Source organism: Mesoplodon bidens (assembly GCF_964165515.1).
Source record: "Mesoplodon bidens genome assembly, chromosome: 13".
Lineage (NCBI taxonomy): Eukaryota > Metazoa > Chordata > Mammalia > Artiodactyla > Ziphiidae > Mesoplodon > Mesoplodon bidens.
Window position 1 is genome coordinate 67,102,618 of NC_138169.1, and position 20,632 is coordinate 67,123,249.

Here is a 20,632-nt window from a genome sequence, read left to right on the forward strand (position 1 = left end):
ATCAGTGTGCTGTACAGTAGAAATTAACACAACATTGTAAATCAACTATACTGCAATAAAATAAATTTTTAAAAAAAGGTATCAGTGAGAAAGTTAAGAATCAGTTTGAAGGCACTGGGAGCCCATTGGCCCTCGTCTTTACTTGGCCTGTTTTCTAGAACCTATGTTTCTTTTTTCTGTCTCTCTTCCTGCCTTCCTCTCTTCCTTTTTTGAAATCTGGATTATCTCAATTGGATAACAATATACAGTGTTTAAAATAACTTTTTCCGTTTTCCTAATGCTTCAAGGATGTATTTTTTATGTGAAATTACTAAAGTTTTCTTCTCTCCCTTCCTGCTCCTTCAGGTTTCAAATTTTCAGTTTCAGTGACTTAACAGTAGTTTACTTAGCCTTATCGTGCTTTCCTGCATTGGTGGGTTGTCTTTATATTGCTTTTTACTGGAGGTATATTGAGTTTATTTGAATAGGAGATGTGGATACATTTCTTCTTGGGTAAAAATGATCACATCATTTAATAATAACCTTTGTTGCAGCTACTATGTGAACAATGCAATTACAGTTTGAAGTGGTTGAAAATATTTGAAAATAAACCTGTGTGACTTAGGTAAATCTGCTTGGAAATGACAGTGTCTTGATGTTTTATTAAAATATCTAAATATTCCAATTATGAACAAAAACTTAGAAAAACCCAAAAACTGTTGTGAAATGCAAAAGTGTTTTTGTTCTGTTGCAGGGGATTATTTATTTCAATCTCAGACAGAGGTCATGTTAGATCAATTGTGGATAACTGGCCAGAAAATCATGTTAAGGTACTAATAGCACAACCTTCCTTTCACAATGTTTTTTCTTTCTATGTAAGTTACCTCTTACAAGGTAAAATTTTCAAGAACAGTTTTTTTTCATTGTTGCTCTGATTTATTTTGTACTTGCATACATGTAGATTTAGTGCTTTGAGGAAATCATGATAGTAATTATAAAGTGGGTTACTGGTATAGAGTTTGCCCTGGGAAAGCAACTGGACCTAGTAAGGTGAGCCTGTTCACTTCATTACCACTGGTATCTCCTGCCTTCTCTATATTCCTTTACTTTTTCAGTTAATATTATTCTAGATAAAGAAAATACATTAAAATGCCATAAGAACTTTTATTCTGGTGGGCAGTGGGGAGGACTCATTATGTCTTTTTTCTTCTAAATCTAAGATAGATTTGATCCTTAAGCAAATGTATCACTCTTAGCATTTCAAATTTAGCAAATATAAACAGCTGTCAATCTGGCTGTCTTTCATAAAACAAAAACTAATGACTTATTTAAGATCTTTTGGTAGGCTTTAGTGTTTATTACAGGCAGTAATCTTACTTGCCTTTATTGCGCGTCTTCCTCACCAAAATAATCTTTGATGAATTATCATTTGTTCTAATAACCTAAAAAAAATTTGGTCAGATAATTAAATTCATAGTATCCTCTTAAAACCTTGTAGGTGTATTTTTTTTTCTCGATTTTTTTCTCCATTGCTAAGGTTTTTCTTGTTTGGCTTCAGTTATTATTTGGAGTAACATGTTATTTCTAAACTCTTTTTTTCTCTTAGGGTTCATCTTTATCAGAAGTTCCCCTCTCCCCTTTTTAGTCATTGTGAACATATTCAAGTTGATCCTCTTGTCAGAAGCATTCTACTCCTAAACCAAAGACACAGGGAGACCAAATCTAGTTAATTCTCCTCTTTACATCTAGATTCTAGAAACCGTAGAATTTTAAGTACTCTTGGTTGGTTAACTTTGAAAGCTAGTTAAGAAACAATTTTATTTTTAAAAGTGAGAGTGAAAATATGTGAAGAGAATCTTCTTTTGTGGTTTTCTGTTTTGTTTTTAACAGTAGCTTTTCTGAGATAAAATTCACATACAATGCAATTCACTGGCTTAAAATGTAAATTCAGTCATTTGTAGTATATTCACGGAGTTGTGCAGCCATCGTCATTGAGAACATTTTCATCACAGCTCCCTCATCCCCACCCTGCCGGAAAAGCCCTGTACCCATTAGTGTCACTCCCCCCGCAGCCCTAGACAACCACTAATGCACTTCTCTCTCTGTAGATTTACATGTTCATGTGAATGGAATAATCTAATACGTGCTATTTTGTGATGAAGAGAATCTTTTTATGAATGTGTTTCTTAAGTGCTCCATTTTGGACAACTTATAATTTATTTTACTTTATTTTATTTGTAATTAAGGCTGTTGTGGTGACTGATGGAGAGAGAATTCTGGGTCTTGGAGATCTGGGTGTCTATGGAATGGCAATTCCAGTAGGAAAACTTTGTTTGTATACAGCTTGTGCTGGAATACGGCCTGATAGATGCCTGCCTGTGTGTATTGATGTAGGAACTGATAATCCAGTGAGTAAAATCATTTTCCCCCTTTGACCCTTCTCTCATATTAAAAAAAAAAACAAAAAACTGCTTTATTACATTCCTCTTTTGAAGAAATATAAGAAGAGAAAATTCTGTGATTAGATATTAGCCTTTGTCTTAAACGCCTTTTAATATTTATGCAAATAATAGTAAATTAATACTATTGAGTTTTTTGAAGAAGGGCAATAAAGTTTTAAAAATTATTAACTTCTTTATTTTACAATTTTTGTTTTATAGAATATGTTTAAATTGGTTATATAACAGAATGCTTTTATTTTTACGTTTGTTCTGTTTTATAGGCACTCTTAAAAGATCCATTTTACATGGGTTTATATCAGAAAAGAGATCGATCACCACGTTACGATGATCTGATTGATGAGTTTATGAAGGCCATTACTGACAGGTATTTTTTAAAAGTTTGAGTATATGAAAGCATCTCTTAAAAAAAAAAAAGGAACCACAGTTTTGTTTTCCTTTATCTTTTGTGAAGATAGGTAGAAGGAGATTAAATTTTGGAGAACTTAGGTTCTTTCCTGCCTGATTCGATGTGCTGATGTGTGGTGATACCCTCTGCCTTGCCTTCCTGAGTTATCTGACATCTTGAGCACACTGAAATCTTGAAGTCTGCACTCACTGCTCCTAAAATACCCTCACTGTGCAGTTCTTTCAGCCCTTGGCATCCAGGCCAACTCCACCAATCCAGTGAAACTCTTGTGCAGCTTTCGTGTTTTAAATTCGCTGACCATTTGGTCTTCTTCTCTCTCCTCCTCTTTGCAGCATCTGACCAGGTTTTCCACTCCTACATCCTTGAAAGTGTTTTCTCTTGACCACTAAAAGACTTTCCTAACTTGGTCTTTCTCCCACCTTTTTTCTTTCCTTTGTCATCTCCACTGGTTTTTCTTCCTCTCTTATTAAATGTGGGTGAATACATAGTTCTCTTCTCTTCTCATAGTCTTGTAAGCTATGACCTTTATGCACGTGACTCCTAAGTCCATGAATACCCATCTCTGTAGTCCCACCTCCCTCTGAGGCTTGCGTTTCCAACAGTTGGAATCCTCCATCTAGACATTTTGTTTCTCCTTCATATTCATGTCCAGAACAACACAACTCCTTCCCTTTCTAAATTGCCTATCTTCCGTAAATCCAGCCTCTAATGATGGCATTAAGATGCACCCTGTTGCCAGACCTTTGATCTTGTTCTAATCTTTGACTCTTTCTCCTCCTCCATCAACCCTGTATAGTGTCACTCAATCCTCACATCCAGTTGGTACTATCCCTTAAATGCCTCAGAAATATATCTCCTCTTTTCCATTGCCACAGCCTTTCTGCAGGTCCTCATCTCTCTTTTGGATTCTTTAAAACTTCCTCCAACTTCTCTCCATTTCCTCTTCACCTTACCACCAGATTAGTCTTTTAAAAACATGCACTTTGTTATATCATTCTTTTGTTTGAAATCTATCAGTGGTTTCCTGTTGCCATAGGGTAAAGTCCAAACTCTTTATGATCCAGCCCTGCCCTACCTTGTAGATTACTGGTACTTGGAAGATAGTACAAAATTAACTCCTGGGCTTCCCTGGTGGCACAGTGGTTGAGAGTCCGCCTGCCGATGCAGGGGACACGGGTTTGTGCCCCGGTCCGGGAGGATCCCACATGCTGCAGAGCGGCTGGGCCCGTGAGCCATGGCCGCTGGGCCTGCGTGTCCGGAGCCTGTGCTCCGCAACGGGAGAGGCCACAACAGTGAGAGGCCCGCGTACCGCAAAAAAAAAAAAAACAACAAAAAACTCCTTTTCAGAATCAAAGTTGACATATCTAAAACTAAACTTTTTATCTTCCCCAAAATTGCCGTCTCCTCCCCTTCCCCTCACTTCCCTACCTTGGATAATCAGATAGTATCTCTTAGTCATCCACGCTGCCTTCGCATTTTAACAGCATCTCTCTCCCACCTTTCACCACGATGAGGTGGTCCTCATCATAAGCTTCTTTTTGTTCATTCTGATGTCTCATAATTGTCCCTTTCACTTCCTGTGGCTTCTGCTTCAAATCTTCTTGTCATCCTCTCATAATAGCTGCCTAGCTATTTTTCCTTCTTTCTCATTTCTCCCCAGGTTGATATATGCTGTGTATCACTGGCAGGTTTATCCTTCCTAAAGGGAGTCTCAGATGAATTCTTCCCTTCTCTAGCCTTCAGTGATTCTAGATCAGATACGGAATAAAGTCCCCATTCCCTAATTTTGCATTCAACATTCTCCGTTACCTGGCTCCAACCTACCTTAACCAACTTCTCCCTTATACTTTCATATAGACCCTGAAATATATAGCCAGACTGTTGAAAATTCAGGGTCAGCAAAATACACCTTGTTTTTCTTTCTACTGCTTTACTTTTTGTTGTTCTTTCAAGACCCAAATAAAGTCCCACCTCCTTTTCAAGCCTCCCCTTACTCCACCCCACCAAGACGATTGATAGATATCTTTTTCTGAATGCCAGTCAACTCATACAGCAATTATTCTTTAACTTCTTATTTAATATATACTTTCCTGTGTTGCTGTTTAACTGTGAATGTAATGAAAATTCACATATCAAATATATACTTTTTGAGACTCAGAGACAAAATCTCTTTCTTTTTAGGAAGTTACTTGTGCTTACATGTGCTGGACACCCTCCTAGGCACTTGGTAATAGTTTATGCAGATTAATATCCCCTAGGTCCATCATAGTGCTACATTCATTTTAAGAACCCCATACATTTTTCTGAATGAGTAATAGAGTTTTCTACATTTTGAGTTCTAGTCTTTCACAGACTCTGAAAATTGCCAGATGGCCTTAAACGAACTAACTTTGTACATTATTTTAAAATGTGATCATAAGGACTATTAGACAGGAAAGCTGTTTAAAAGTGGTATTTTCAACACAACTATTATGGGCTTTGCTGTTTTTAGATATGGACAGAACACACTTATTCAGTTTGAAGACTTTGGAAATCATAATGCATTCAGGTTCTTGAGAAAATATCGAGAAAAATACTGTACCTTCAATGATGATATTCAAGGTAAAGCAAAAGAAAACCTTAGGTTTTTGATGCCTACTTAAAATTTTTTTTAATGTGCCTACTTTTTACTTTACAATGTTTTACTTGTCTTACAGGGACGGCTGCAGTTGCTCTAGCCGGTCTGCTTGCAGCCCAAAAAGTCATTGGTAAACCGATCTCAGAACACAGAATCTTATTTCTTGGAGCAGGAGAGGTAAAGTTCCTGGAAGCTTTTAGGATTGAAAACCAACATTCTCCTTTAGAATTGGAAAATGCGGTATAATGAACTTATAATTTTGTTGAGATAGAGGGTATAAATTCAAGATCAGTGTTGTGAATAAGTAATGTAAAATGTTTGGAAAGAATATCACAAAGAATCAAGCTTTGTGTGCTTTGTAAGGGAAGAATAGACCCAGTATTCCTCATAACATATACTTCTCATAAATAAAGTAATTTAGTATTGCATCATACTCTAGTCCTTATTTTTTAAAATTTATGTTTTGTTGCACAGGCTGCTCTTGGAATTGCAAATCTTATAGTTATGGCTATGGTGGAAAATGGCGTCTCAGAAGAAGAGGCACGAAAGAAAATTTGGATGGTTGACAAATTTGGTTTATTATTTAAGGTAAGGTATTTAAAATTTGGAGAAGCAAAAGAATGTTGTTATAGTGATATGTTTAGTTTTTTTTCATATTCAAATCATAATCTCTGTGTTGGCACCAGACTTATTCCTTCTTGCTTTATTCTCTGGCTCTTGACCCGTCTAAAACCTAGTGGTTTTTCATAGGAATTCAGAAGTTTCTAATTAAATCATTAGCAGGACATCTGATATTTGAGCAGAAATTCTTTAACAGTTTGGAGATCATAATCTCCTGTAGCAATCTCATGGAAATCTAAGGACCTTTTCCCCAGAAAAAGGCACATATTCCTAAGGTCAAATGATGGATAATAAAGAGTTTTATCCCAGATCAACTTGGTATCCTTTGGACCGACCTGCCTTCCTATCACTGATTGCCATATTTAGTAGCTTAAGAAATGCCTTATATCTTATACTGTGTAACACATTGAAGTGTAGGTACACTATTTCATAGTTGAACTTATCCAGTACACAATGTATTTTTGTCATATATATTGATATAGAGCTTACTTGTCATCTACACCTTTGGGCAAGCTTATGTTAGTGTACTTTGCTCCAGTTCTGAAATCTTTTCTTAATTAGTACCAGCATTCTATTAGTACAGAAAATGAAATGAAAAATTAAAGTATGTGAATGAAAAATCTTGAATGTTTAAATTATAAATAATTTTTTAAAGTATTTTAAAATGTACCAGACATGGTGCTAAGACTTTACAGGTATTATCTCATTTAAACTTAAAAAAAAAAACTCATTTGATCTTATCAAAAATTGAGTGAAATTTTACAAATGAGGGAAAGAGGTTTAAAAAGGTCAGCTCACTTTTCCAAGATCATCACCTTATAAGTGATGGAGGTAGGATTCACACCCAGGTAGCCTGACTGTGAATCCTATGCTCTTAATCATTCAACTGTGCCACCTCCCAAAGCTGTAACTGCCATATTTGCTTGTACGTAAGATGCAAGGATTACAAGACATTGTACTTGGAAGGCTATTGGGGGGTGTATCTGTTTTTACTAGTACACAATTATGTTGGCGTTTCTTTTTGTGATGTTGGTTTTTATAAATGTTTTGTGATTCTTTATCATATTTGTAATGAGTCGAGCTTAGAATGAATACAAGTGAGAAACCCTGTACATCTGCAAGTTCAGGGTATATTTTTCCTTTAAGATGAGTTTTAGGCTTCGTATCTCTCCTGAGGACCCAAAACACTTCCCTCCTTTTGGAGACTTTGAGAGTTTCCTGTTGAAGCCCTCATGGAATAGCTGTGGTCCTCCTGGGAGCAGGCATGTGAAACCACTGTTCTGAGAACTTGGATGTGTTGAGGCTGTATTTCACTCGTTTAGTTACTTCCCAACCAAGTGATGATGGTGTGCTACTTTTCCCAGCCCCTGCTGGTCCTTACCTGGGCTTATTCTGGAGTTCTGATGGAAAAAGTCACCTTTGCATGGGAGGTCTTCTCTTTTAACAAAATAAGGATTTCTCAGCCTGGTTGCTTTTTGCATTCCGCATGTTTTTTGTCTGCTTTACATTGTTGAGAAATTCTTCATTGTTCTAGTGTGTCAGTGGTATATCTCCTGCCCTTGTGACACTACTAAGGAGTTAATTTTTACAGTTTTTGACCTGGGATTTGGTGAGGAAAGTATGTTCCTTCATTCAGCTATCTTGAACCCAAATTCCCCTTTCCTCTTGTTTCTGAACTTTTGGTAGTGTACGTCCATGATGTCTATCTGAAATTCTGAAATCCTAAAAACTCTGAAATCCCTGAGTTTTTCTTGAAATTCATTTGGTAATAAATCTGACAGACCTGAACTTACCTACTAACTTTGGTAGCAAGACCAAAGAGGGTATTTCTAATCTTCACCTTTTGTACTTGGTGTGACTATTCATAAGTTCTGTTCAGTTGTGGAGTGCCCATTGCGAGGGTATTTGTGATATATTATCATAAGACAGTTCTAAAATAGGAAATTCTGAATTTTAAAACACAGCTAGCCCAGATAAGGGATTGTGGGCCTTTGTGCCCTATTGGATTTAGGAGGACTTAACAGAATAAATGAGTTTCTGAGAGGGATTAGTAAGTTTCTGGTTATAATGGAATTTGATTTGTGTTTTATATTTGGGTTTATGAGCAATAAGAAGATAGAATTGGAAGATATGGGTTAAAAAGAAAGGTACATTGGGCTTCCCTGGTGGCGCAGTGGTTGAGAGTCCGCCTGCCGATGCAGGGGACACGGGTTCGTGCCCCGGTCCGGGAAGATCCCACATGCCGTGGAGCGGCTAGGCCCGTGAGCCGTGGCCGCTGAGCCTGTGCGTCTGGAGCCTGTGCTCCGCAACGGGAGAGGCCACAACAGTGAGAGGCCCACGTACTGCAAAAAAAAAAAAAAAAGAAAGAAAGAAGTGTACATGAAAAGATATTCTTATTGTAGAAGCAATATGTGACTTATAATGATGTCTTTTCAATTAATCCTTAATAAGCAATTACTAAAAAACTGCATTTTATCTAAAACTTCAGGGGCGGAAAGCTACAATAGACAGTCATCAGGAACCATTTGCTCACTTAGCCCCAGAGAGCGTACCTGACACTTTTGAAGATGCAGTAAATAAACTTAAGCCTTCAGCTATAATTGGTAAGTAAAGTTGTCAAGTCATTCTGTTACTTACCTGTGTGATGCCAGTTATAACTTCCATGCAGGATTACTCAAAACGAAATGACAGATTTTACCTAGCTTTCAGCATATATGTTTTCTATGATAGCTTTTTTTAAATTGAAGTATATCTGATGTGCAATATCATATAAGTGACAGGTGTAAATGTAGTGATTCACAATTTTTAAAGGTTATACTCTATTCATGGTTATTATAAAATATTGGCTATGTTCCCTGTGTTGTATGTGGTAGCTTTTAGGTACAGTGTGTAAAGTTTTGTTAATGGATGTTGCCTGTACTTTTAACTTCTGGAAGCTGTGTGATTGATCATGCTTTGCCTTTAGAGTTGGTATGACTGGTGGGCTCAAAACCTGAAAAAGCCCAAGGTTATTTGAGAGACCAAGAAAATCCTATGCAGAGTCAAAGATTTTCATTGGCAGCAAAGCTGTAAGCCTTTGGTATGTTTTAAGAGTCAGGCGTTGCATAGCTGACATCAGACTATGCAACATGGCATGAAGTTCAGAGCAGAAAATGTAAAAGTCTTTAAAAGAGGGACTATTTCGTTTCCTATATAGCTGTAAGATTTGAATCTATAATTTTTCTTGTAATTTTGCCAACTTCTTGGAGGAGCCCTGTGGAATGTTAAATAGTAAACTTACTGGTTTAAGTCTCAAACAGTCTTTATGGTTAGGAAAAGGATGTCTGTATTAGCTTCTTCACTGATTAGAACTCATAATTTTTTAGAGTGAGAAGTAATCTTAAAGATTGCAAGTGTGTCTCTCTCAAAACTCAGTATGGAAACCTAAGAATCTGCCCATTGACTCAGTCCCTGGAGGGTCAAGGAAACAAAAAGAAAAAAATGTTTAATTCTTTTAGAGCTCATGGATTCCTAAGACTATGTCCACATACTTCCACATGGGGAAACACTGAGTAGAAGTTCCTTTTTTACACGAGGAAAACAAGCACAGAGATGTTAAACAACTTGCCTAAGATTTGTGAATATTTCACATAGCCGGTAGTAACCGAGCAAGCACTAAAACTTTGGTCTCCAGATCAGTATTTTTCTCTATTACATATCAGTTTATAAAATGGAATTTAAAATTTCTTTGACTATTGAATGTAAGTCTTATTGGATGAACTGTGTAAACACTCAGCCGAGGGAGGCATTGCTTGGTCATCCCCAGATTCCCACCATGGGCTAAGTATTCTTCCTTCATGCTGTGCTTCTGTGCACTGCATGCTTAGCACCTGTTACAGGTTTTCTGATTTTCTGTTTACTCTGTTGTTTTTTCTCTCAACTATAAGCTGCTTGCATTATGCTCATTTTTATATCCTAATGGCCTAATACAGTGTCTGAGACATTGTAGTGGCTTACTAAAAGGTCATTAAACTGAACTCTCTCAAGAAAGTGGATTGTGGGGCTTCCCTGGTGGCACAGTGGTTGAGAGTCTGCCTGCCGATGCAGGGGACACGGGTTCGTGCCCCGGTCCGGGAAGATCCCACATGCCGCGGAGCGGCTGGGCCCGTGAGCCATGGCCGCTGAGCGCAACGGGAGAGGCCACAACAGTGAGAGGCCCGCGTACCGCAAAAAAAAAAAAAAAAAAAAGAAAGAAACTGGATTGCTTTAGTCAAGAAGATCTTTTATTGCTTCTGAACTCCTATTATTTTATAATGAATACCACAGAGTTTAACAAGTTAACATTTGAGGTGCAAGTTTTTAATTAAAACAGTTTTTTTAATTGTGGTAAAATACACATAACATAAAATTGGCCATAACCATTTATAAGTGTACAGTGAGGTAGTGTTAAGTGCATTCACATTGTTGTGCAACCAATCTCCAGAACTCTTTTTACCTTGTAAACTGAAGCTCTATGTGTACCTGAAACTATCACAACATTGTTAATCAGCTATACTCCAATCTAAAATAAAAAGTTAAAGGGAAAAAAAAAAGCTGAAGCTCTATGCCTTTTAGACCAGTGGTCCCCAACCTTTTTAGCACTAGGAACCGGTTTCATGGAAGATAGTTTTTCCACAGACCAGGGAGGGGGGATGGTTTTGGGATGATTCAAGCATATTACATTTATTGTGCACTTTATTTCTATTATATTACATTGTAATATATAATGAAATAATTATACAGCTCACCATAATGCTGACAGGAGGCAAAGCTCAGGTGGTAATGCGAGCAGTGGGGAACGGCTGTAAATGCAGATGAAGCTTTGCTCCCTCACCCGCCGCTCACCTCCTGATGTGCGGTCCGGTTCCTAACAGGCCACAGACTGGTACCAGGCCGTGGCCCCGGGGTTGGGGACCCCTGTGTTAGACAACAGCTACGTGATGGAGGTAGTCTTATACTCTTTTTTTATTGCCCACAATTTACTAAATCTGGGGTAGACAATAAATATTTAAGTGAAAAATTTTAACATTTTATTGTTTCTCTTTTCAGATTTAAGATTGGAATTATCTCAGCAATGCCAAATCTTATCTTTGTAATGGGATAAGCACAGGTCTTATATTTACCTGTGCTTTTGTTTCGTTAAACCTATTATAGAAATGCTATTGAGAAGGCTATGTTTTACCTGTAAAAAAGTTCCTTTTTTTTCCCCCCTTATTTTATTACAGGAGTTGCAGGAGCTGGCCGACTTTTCACTCCTGGTGTAATCAAAGCCATGGCTGATATCAATGAAAGGCCTATAATATTTGCATTAAGTAATCCTACAGCACAAGCTGAATGCACAGCTGAAGAAGCATATACACTTACAGAGGTATTAATAATAGTATGAATTGGTTATGTCTATTATTTTCCCTCTATTAGCCTATTAGTTATACATTCTTGAATAATTCTTTTTATGGTTGCTCTAGAGATTACAGCATGTATCCATGGATCATCAAATTCTGATGTAAATTATTGCTTGTATCAATTCTGGAAAGCAGTTACTTTATATATCCATTTTAACACCCTCAGGCCTTTTGTGCTATTGTTGTGCATTTTAATTCTCTCTATATTTTAAATCCCCAAAGACATTCTTTTTGTTTTAAACAAAAATTATTCATTTAGATTTACCTACATTTTAATGTTTTCTATTGCCATTGTGTCCTTCATGCATACCTGTGCTTCTATCTAGGATTATTTCTTCTACCAGAAGAACTTACTTTAAGTGTGGGTCTGATGAATTCTCTAGATAATTTCTTTATTTTGCCTTCATTTTGAAGGATATTGTTTCACTCTGCATATAAGTCAGAGTTGGTAGATACTTTATTTCAGAACTTTGAATGTATCATTCTTTTGTTTTCTGACTTCTGTTTTCTTTTTGATAGACCATTTTCTCTTCCGTTTTAAGCAGTTTTTCTGCTATGGACTTAGGTGGGGTTTTCTTTGTATTTATTCCACCTGAGGACTGTAGAGCTCCTGAATCTGTGGTTTAATGTCTTTTTGGACACATTCTATCTCTTCTCTTGTAGGACTCCAGTTATGTGAATGTCAAGACTTTTTCACCATATCTAATATGTCTCTTACACCATTTTCTATGTATACCATCCTGTTTGTTCTCTGTGTTTCAATCCTGTGATTTTCTTTGGACTTACCTTCCAGTTTGCATATTCTCTTTTAAGCTGTGCTAAATCTGTTGTTAGGTTCTTAATTTTATTGTATTTTTCACTTGTGGAATTTTATTTCATTCTTTCCATAATTCATTAATTTAGCGTCACAGCCTTAAAATCACGTATTATAAAAATAATCAATTTATAAATACTACTTTCTTGCCCTCACATGTCATGAAATAATTGTTTTTACCCTCTTCACATGTATCTTCACCATCATAGGGCCATTCTTTTGAGTCGTGTGACAGCTCTCTGGAGCAAATTTTTACTTTCATCTAAATTGTTTAAAATTTAGCTCTTTTGAATTCTTTGACACTGCCACTGGGTTATATCCCAGTTAAAAGTATCTGCTTATATACCGTTAGGACAGTTCGTTTTCCCTTACTGTTCTGTAGAGATATATTTGTAATCTCCACAATGTAATCACTTTCTGTATTGTTCTTGCAAGTGATCTTTAAGTGACTCTAGGAAGTGATTTTTTTCTTTTAAGTTGGTTACAATGTTGTGTTAATTTCAGGTATATAGCAAAGTGATTCGGTTATATACTTTTTCATTTTTTTGTATTTGTTTCCATTATAGGTTATTACAAGGTGTTGAATATAGTTCCCTGTGCTATACAGTAAATCTTTGTTGTTTAGGAAGTGATTTTTTTTTTTAAAAAAAATTATTATTTATTTATTTATTTATATCTATTTATGGCTGTGTTGGGTCTTCATTTCTGTGCGAGGGCTTTCTCTAGTTGTGGCAAGTGGGGGCCACTCCTCATCGCGGTGCGTGGGCCTCTCACTATTGCGGCCTCTCTTGTTGCGGAGCACAGGCTCCAGACGCGCAGGCTCAGTAATTGTGGCTCACGGGGCCAGCTGCTCCGTGGCATGTGGGATCTTCCCAGACCAGGACTCGAACCCGTGTGCCCTGCATTGGCAGGCGGACTCTCAACCACTGCGCCACCAGGGAAGCCCTAGGAAGTGATTTTTAAAGCCTTGTTTACAGTGATATATAGGAGTAGTAATTGTTAGGTCATACCCTTGAGAAAAATTAATAAATTTTTTGTTTTTGTCTCTTTTAAAAGTATTTTATTATGGAAAATTTCAAGCATATACAAAAGTAGAAAGAACAGTATAATTAACTCCCATGTACCAATACCCTGCTTCAAAAGTGATCAACTTATTCCCAATCTTGTTTCTTCTACATCCTACTCACCTTAGATTTTGAAACCAGTCTCAGACATATCATTTTATTATAAATATTATAGTATATCTCTCAAAAGTTAAGGATTCTTTTAAAAATATAATCGCAGTATTATCACACCTCACAATTTTAACAATATTTTTAAATTACTTATTTGATTCTTTTGTATAGCTTTCAGTTCTCTGCTAAAATTTTGTCTTGTCATTTAATTTCTTGAATATATGAATCATAATTAAGGTTAATGTCTGATAGTAACAAATATCTCACTCTCTGTGAGTCCATTTCTATTAGCTGTCTTTCTTCTTGGTTATCCAGTTCTTGTCTTTTTGTAAACCTAGTTTTACTTCTGTCTTTCACTTCCTTATTGAGTGCTAGGTAGTGTGGATGAAGGATAGTAGGAATAATTTGACGCTCGGAATGAAGTTACCTTCCTCCATAGGAGCTTTGCCTTTCCTTTTGGAGGCTGTCAGTCTGGGGCAGCTCCATATAATTCAGCAGGATGTAGTCCATGGGAGGCCTCATCTGTTTCCACAGTTTACATTTTCTCTTGGGTATGAATCAAAAACCCTGGTATATATATATATATATATATATTTTCTTTTCAGTATGCGGGTCTCTCATTGTTGTGGCCTCTCCCATTGCGGAGCACAGGCTCCAGAGGCACAGCCTCAGCGGCCATGGCTCACGGGCCCAGCCGCTCCGCGGCATGTGGGATCTTCCCGGACCGGGGCACGAACCCATGTCCCCTGCATTGGCAGGCGGACTCTCAACCACTGCACCACCAGGGAAGCCCAACCCTGGGGTATTTATCAGCACCCCTCACCCATAGTGGTCTCTGAAGTATACTTTTTCTCTCTCTGTCATCATGAGACTCCTGATAACTTCAGTGCTCAGGCACTCAGCCACAGATTTTCCTTTTGAAATCACTCACCTGAAGGAGGAAAGCTTCAAATGCTGGGCCCGAATACCTTGCTTTCCTCTTTTTTTGCATCTTGACTGTCTCCACCTCCAAGCTCTCCCTATCTTGGTAGCACTCCCACTTCCTTAAAACATATTTTTAATATATTTTATCCAGTTTTTCTCATTGTTACCAGAGGGAGAATTGGTGTGAAACAACCTAGAAGACTATTGCCAAAGTAGAACTCTCAGAACTTTCTGAACTTAATATTCATGCTCTTGATATATTTAGCATTGTTTTTTTCTCATTGTTATAAATTTTATTTTGACACATATATTCTCTCAAAATTCCTTTTGTTTCTATATTGCCACTTTGTGTTAGTCAAAATAAATTCACTTGACTAGTGGCTTCCAACAGTTATAATAATTACTGAAACTTCTAATAATTATTGAAATCTTTTCTTTTGAACTCATCCACAAAGTCAGCATACAGATATATTTTAAAAAAATCAGTCTCTTTAGTATACTGTCTTACTTCTTTACCAAAGAGTGGTATTAATATTAGCTTGATTGCTCATCCTCTTCACCTGTCTTTACTACTTAAAACTAATGGTTATTGCCCCCCAAATTAAATCTTAGTCTTACACAAAGACTAGTTGATAAATATACTCCATGTATTATGGGTCTTGGCATTTCCAAAATATGAAAAATTTAAATGTTTTGGGCAGTAGTAGTATATCAGTAGAAGACTTCAAACATTTAAGAATTTTATTTTTTGAATTAATGTTATTGTAATAGATGTACACCGTTTGAATGAATAAAAATTCCTCAAGGAAACCAGTTTGATGATATACTGTATCAGTTCTAAGATGCAAATTTTCTCACAATTTTTATAACTTTGAAATTGTGTTATCTCTTAAAAATGGTAAAAAAGCATTGTGTCATAGTTTAATTTTACATAATTTTTTTCTTAGTGTTACATAAAATAATGGCATAAATGTATGTATTTGTAGTTACTGCTAAAATTTTAAGTGTCCTTTTGTTTTTGGTGGAGGGATGTCTCAGTGCTAGTCTAACACTCTCTGCTGCTTAGGGAGAAAAATACGTTTAAAAAAAAGTGTTTTCATATTTTAATGGCCAGTTGCTCAAAGAGCAAAGAATAGGCTAACCTGGACTTCAGAATGAGAATACTGTTATCATTAAGTTCTTGCCACATTTAAGCTATAGGTTGATTATGAAAGAAGAAGAATTAAGAAAAAAAAAAGATGGCCTGTTGTGACTACCTAGGGGGTGGATTAGGGAGGGGGATGCAAGTTGGGGAGGATATGGGGATATATATACATATAGCTGATTCACTTTGTTATACAGCAGAAACTAATACAACATGGTAAAGCAATTATACTCCAATAAAGATGTTTTAAAAAATGGCCTGGAGAAGATGAACTGCTGTTGAATCTTGCCATTCTAGAGAAGATGCCCAAGATCTTTCTAAATCCCCAAATTTACTGATATCATGAGGACATAACATTTTCCCCATAAAGAGCTATATTGTATAATCCACTTTATAAATCTATTAAAATTAATGGTGGCACAAAAATAATCTGTGTTATTATATACATTGTGGTAACTCGTATGGCATTAACCATGATCTTCAAAGAAACAAAATTTTTGTCACAAATAAAACTAGGCTTAGAACAGGTAGAGAATGGTAATAACTATCTGTAGAAAATTCTATAGCTTTCTGGAGTTGTAGGTCCAAGACACTCACCTGGGCCCACCACTGGCACAGTTGACTTGCTTCTACACATAAACCTGAGGTCATTTTGAAATTGAAAGTATGTCTTATAAAAGTAATAATTACTACACGTGGTAGATCTTCAGGTTGTCCAAAGGGTCAAATTCTTGAGTGCTAAATCCACTAATGCCAAGGGTCTACTATATTTCAAAGAATAATCACTCTTGCTATAATACACATCTGTAGATGTAGGGAAAAGTAAAGCATTATCTAAACACTTAAAATAACTCTGTCAAATGTTTAGGTGTCATGTCATTTTGTGCATCCTACTGTGTGGAGATAGTTCAACTTTCTGTGAATCACCTTTTAACTTCATCTAAGTAGCTGTTTAAACATGACTTCCTTTAGTTATGCCTCAAGTATTCCAAGATAAGTAATCCTGTTTGAAAACTATTGTTTTCTTGCCTTTTTTTTTTTTTTTTTGGTCAGGTAGGGGTGCAACAGATGGAATTTGTGGGGGAAAGTTATGTATAAAGGATTTATAAATTAACCTTCAGGTACTTTTCAATTCCATGGGCACCAAATTCTCTTAGAAATACTGAAGGTGCTAGTAAAATGTATTATATGCTATTATAGAGCACAGTACTAAAATTGATGGATACAACAAATTTGGAGACTTCCTTTTCTTTAACAAGACAACATGCCATGTTTTTCTGTGACTGTGGTTATACCATATGCCTGTTCTATAAGCTGCCTATCTGGGGGGCATTGTAGCATAATAGAAAACCATGGGTTTTTAGAGTTATAAAAATCTGGATTTAAATTTAACTGCTACAGTTGTGATGTGTGACTTTTTACAAAGTACTTGGAAATATTTAAGCCTTTGCTTTCTGAGATTTTTTTAAAATATATATTAGTGAAATGGAGATGATAATCTCATAAGCCTTCTATGTGGGCTAAATTAACTGAGTTAACACATATAAAGCACCTCGTACAGAGCCAGAATCAGCAGATGTACAGTAAATGGTAGCAGTTTCATTTTTATGTTTTCCCCTCATTCACAGATGTTTATAGCAGTCTTTATTATTAGGGATGATTTTTTTTGCTGTCTACATTTGTTAAGTTTTAAAGGAAATAGAAGTGTCAGGTTTTAAAGAATTTATTAATGGACTTTTTCAACTTTGAATGCTTGCTATGCATAAAACAAACCTTATTCTAATAAGGATTTGAATGAGAGAATTATGTTATATAGTAAATTATGCCTGTTTTGCAAGTAGTATATTGGTCTACTACAGGGTTTAATTTTGTTTTAATTCACCTCAATTTTCTAGTCCACAGAAAGTAACAAAGTTGAGGTTATTTCATTTCTCAACAGGGAAGATGTTTGTTTGCCAGTGGCAGTCCATTTGAGCCAGTGAAACTCAGTGATGGGCAAGTCTTTACACCAGGTCAAGGAAACAATGTATATATTTTTCCAGGTAAATGCCACCATTATTTATGTTATAGAGTAATCATTAATAATTACATTAAAATTCCTTATGAAATTCTTTAGAATTTAAGATTTAAAAAACAGTGGTATTTACAGGATTTTGCTATGAATGTACAGGAAAACTCAAGGAATTCAGCAAATCCAACTTGCTCTATTTCTCCTGAAAATTTATTTATTCATACCATTCATTAAATTTGTTTTTATTATAGAAATAAAGTAGTACATGGTTCATAAAAATGCAAAAGGAACAGAATGTTAAAATTACTTAACCTCTTTATCTCTCCTTGGTACCTCCTTATCTATCAGCTATAACCACCTTGGTTTCCTTTGAGTTTTTCTGATGGTTACCATCATGACTGGCATATTTATCTCCCTTGATTCTTCCAACTCTAGACTGTGTGAACTTCCAACTGTGAAATCTAAGTAATAGTCCACACGTAATACCTAATACCTCCTAATACCTTGCTTTCTCTCTCTACCTCTCAATTTCTGTTACTACTTTTAGCTTTCCTGTTAGTTACCTTTATATAATAAAGAGCTTTTGTAAGCAATTTAAGACAGTTTTTATTAGCTTGCCACAGTGAAAAATGAAAAAAAAATCTGGTATTTAGCTTTCTTATATCTTCTTATTTTCTCTCTCAACTATGGTTGGTGATATTTCTACATTGCAGAGAAATTTTTTGAAATTTACATTGTGTTCTGTTGTTTTCCATGTTTTGTCTCTGGATTGATTCTGAAATTACATAACTGTTATTCATGTCTAAACAAGAGTGTGGTTTGATAAATACAGTAGAACCTGCAATTCTAGATCAACAAAATTTTTGACACTCAAAGTCTTTTAAGTGTCAAGTATAATGAATCCTCCTCTAATTTCTTGCCAGCTTCCTTCATTTCATCCTGATCCTGTCCCACAGCAAATCATTTCTGTGGTGCTTCTCTCTTGCCCATGTACACTCTTCGTCTTTGTGTTGGTCTCATTTTTCTGGAATACATCTTTGAATAAGTCTTTTTATGAAGCATGGATGAAAACTGAGTTTTTATATATCTGAAAATGTCTTTATTTTGTTCTCTAGCTTGATGGTTTGGTTGGGTAGAGATTTGTAGATTCAAAGTCATTTTTTGTCAGACCTTTGGAAACATTTCTCCATTCACTTTCAGTGGCCAGGGTTGCTGATGAGAAATCTGGTGTCAATGAGATTCTCATTCCTTTATACCTACTAGCTTTGTCTCCCTAAAAATGTTTCAGTGTTTTCTTTATCTTTAGATTTCTGAAATATTAGTGGGATGCATCCAGGTTTGGGCTTGATTTCCATCTATCATGCATGTCTGCAGGTGGGCCAATTCACTATATTTTCTCTTCCAAAGGATTTTTTTTTCTGTCTTTCCCCCCCCCTCATTTCTTTCCTTTCATTATTTCTGTTTTTCCCTTATGGAACTTGTGTTAGACCATGGTCATATCCCTCTATTGCCCTGACTTGTAACTTTTATTCATATTTTCTTCACCTCTTACCTTTTTTGTTCTTTAATATGGGGGATTTCTGTGGTGTTTGTTCATTTATCTGTATCTGTTTTGGTTTCCTTTTTCCTTTTTTTTTTTTAGCACTTCTAGTGTATGTTTTGTTTCAACAGTCTTTTTTTATTATGGAAAATTTCAAACATATACAAAAGTAGAGGGAATAATGAAATCCCATGTTCCATTCTCCCACTTTTTGGCAGTTATCAATTTGTAACCAGTGTTATTTAATCTATACTCCCACCCACTCTGCCTTCACTGGGTTATTTTAAAGCAAATCAGAGACATCATATAATTTCATTAATAAGTACTTCAGTATGTGTCACTAAAAAAATAATTTTTAAAAAATTAAACATAACCATAATAGTGGTATCACACCAAAGGAAATAAATAATAATTGCTTAATATAATATCATCAACTCAGTAGGTTCAAATATTATTTTTTACTCTCAATACCTTTTCTTGTCATGGAATAACTTTTTAATAGCCACTTTTTTTAAAGCTTGCAGCATCCTTTCAGATCTCTCCTGAGAGTTATTAAGATTCTTTTAAATATTTCTTCCTTTGTGCTGTTTATTTTCCAGAAGTTTCTGGTAATCCTTAGTTTATTCATTTTAATGAAAGAATTATGTTGAGTAAAATAGTGTTTTGGCATGAATTTCCTTTGTACTTGTGTCTTTCTCCTTGTGGGCGTCTCCCTGAATAACTGACAGCAGGCTCTAAGATTTTAGGACAGATTTATAGCACACATAGGCTGGCATCAAGGAAGCACGTTATTATAACTGTTGTTAAAATAAAGATTTTGGGCCTGTGAATATCCTAGTGCACTTTCGTCCTTTTTCTAGTGCACTTTCCTCCTTTTCCCCCAGCAGAATGGTTGTGTAGAGTTCCGTTCTGCTTGTCTCTTGAGATCTAGCATCTGTAACAGAAACTCTGCCATCACTGAGAACTCTGCCATCACTTGTAGAACTTGATAATGTTCAAAATCAGTCTGTTCCATCCAACAATATTTCTCTGGCATAAAGACCATGAAAAGAATACTTCTCTGTTGATTTTAACAAAGCCATTTTTAATATCGTATTTGACTAACAGAGAATTTGGCAGTTGATTACTTTTATATAACATTTCAATGTTCTAACTTTATTAATAACAGTTATTAGGACTATAAATATAGACAAAAGAACGACTTGGTAGCAGAGGTTAAAATGGGCTTAGAAACAGGATTGGCCAAAAGAACGATCAAAAAGCAGTTAAAAACTCAAGGCTTTGGAAATGTTTGAATTACCTACTCCAGCAATTATACTTGGATGAACAACACAATTAAAACCTAAAAGGGCCAGAGCCTTCCTAATCAAGAAGAAGTGACCTAGAGGTAAAGCTGTGCTTTTCATGGAGAGAGGTCAAGAGTTGGAGTCTGGCACCTGTAAAGGATGGGATGCTAGTGAGCCACCTCCCACTTTGGGCTGAAACCTTAAAGGACTATACCTTGGAGTGTGGGTATAGT

The 20,632-nt window shown here is 35.9% G+C and overlaps 1 protein-coding gene across 4 annotated transcripts in view; it reads left to right on the forward strand.

The window, feature by feature from the left end:
- Positions 1 to 20,632, forward strand: part of ME2 (malic enzyme 2) — a 57,463-nt gene that overhangs the window by 27,133 nt on the left and 9,698 nt on the right. For 2 of the 4 annotated variants that reach the window (XM_081252560.1, XM_081252563.1), the window contains exons 5-13: positions 734 to 809; positions 2,226 to 2,387; positions 2,702 to 2,805; positions 5,339 to 5,448; positions 5,544 to 5,641; positions 5,939 to 6,052; positions 8,574 to 8,688; positions 11,329 to 11,471; positions 17,502 to 17,604. In XM_081252560.1, the coding sequence (XP_081108686.1) occupies positions 734 to 809; positions 2,226 to 2,387; positions 2,702 to 2,805; positions 5,339 to 5,448; positions 5,544 to 5,641; positions 5,939 to 6,052; positions 8,574 to 8,688; positions 11,329 to 11,471; positions 17,502 to 17,604 (1,025 nt within the window). The remainder of the gene's footprint in view (positions 1 to 733; positions 810 to 2,225; positions 2,388 to 2,701; positions 2,806 to 5,338; positions 5,449 to 5,543; positions 5,642 to 5,938; positions 6,053 to 8,573; positions 8,689 to 11,328; positions 11,472 to 17,501; positions 17,605 to 20,632) is intronic. The other 2 variants (XM_081252561.1, XM_081252562.1) reach the window with 1 other exon arrangement.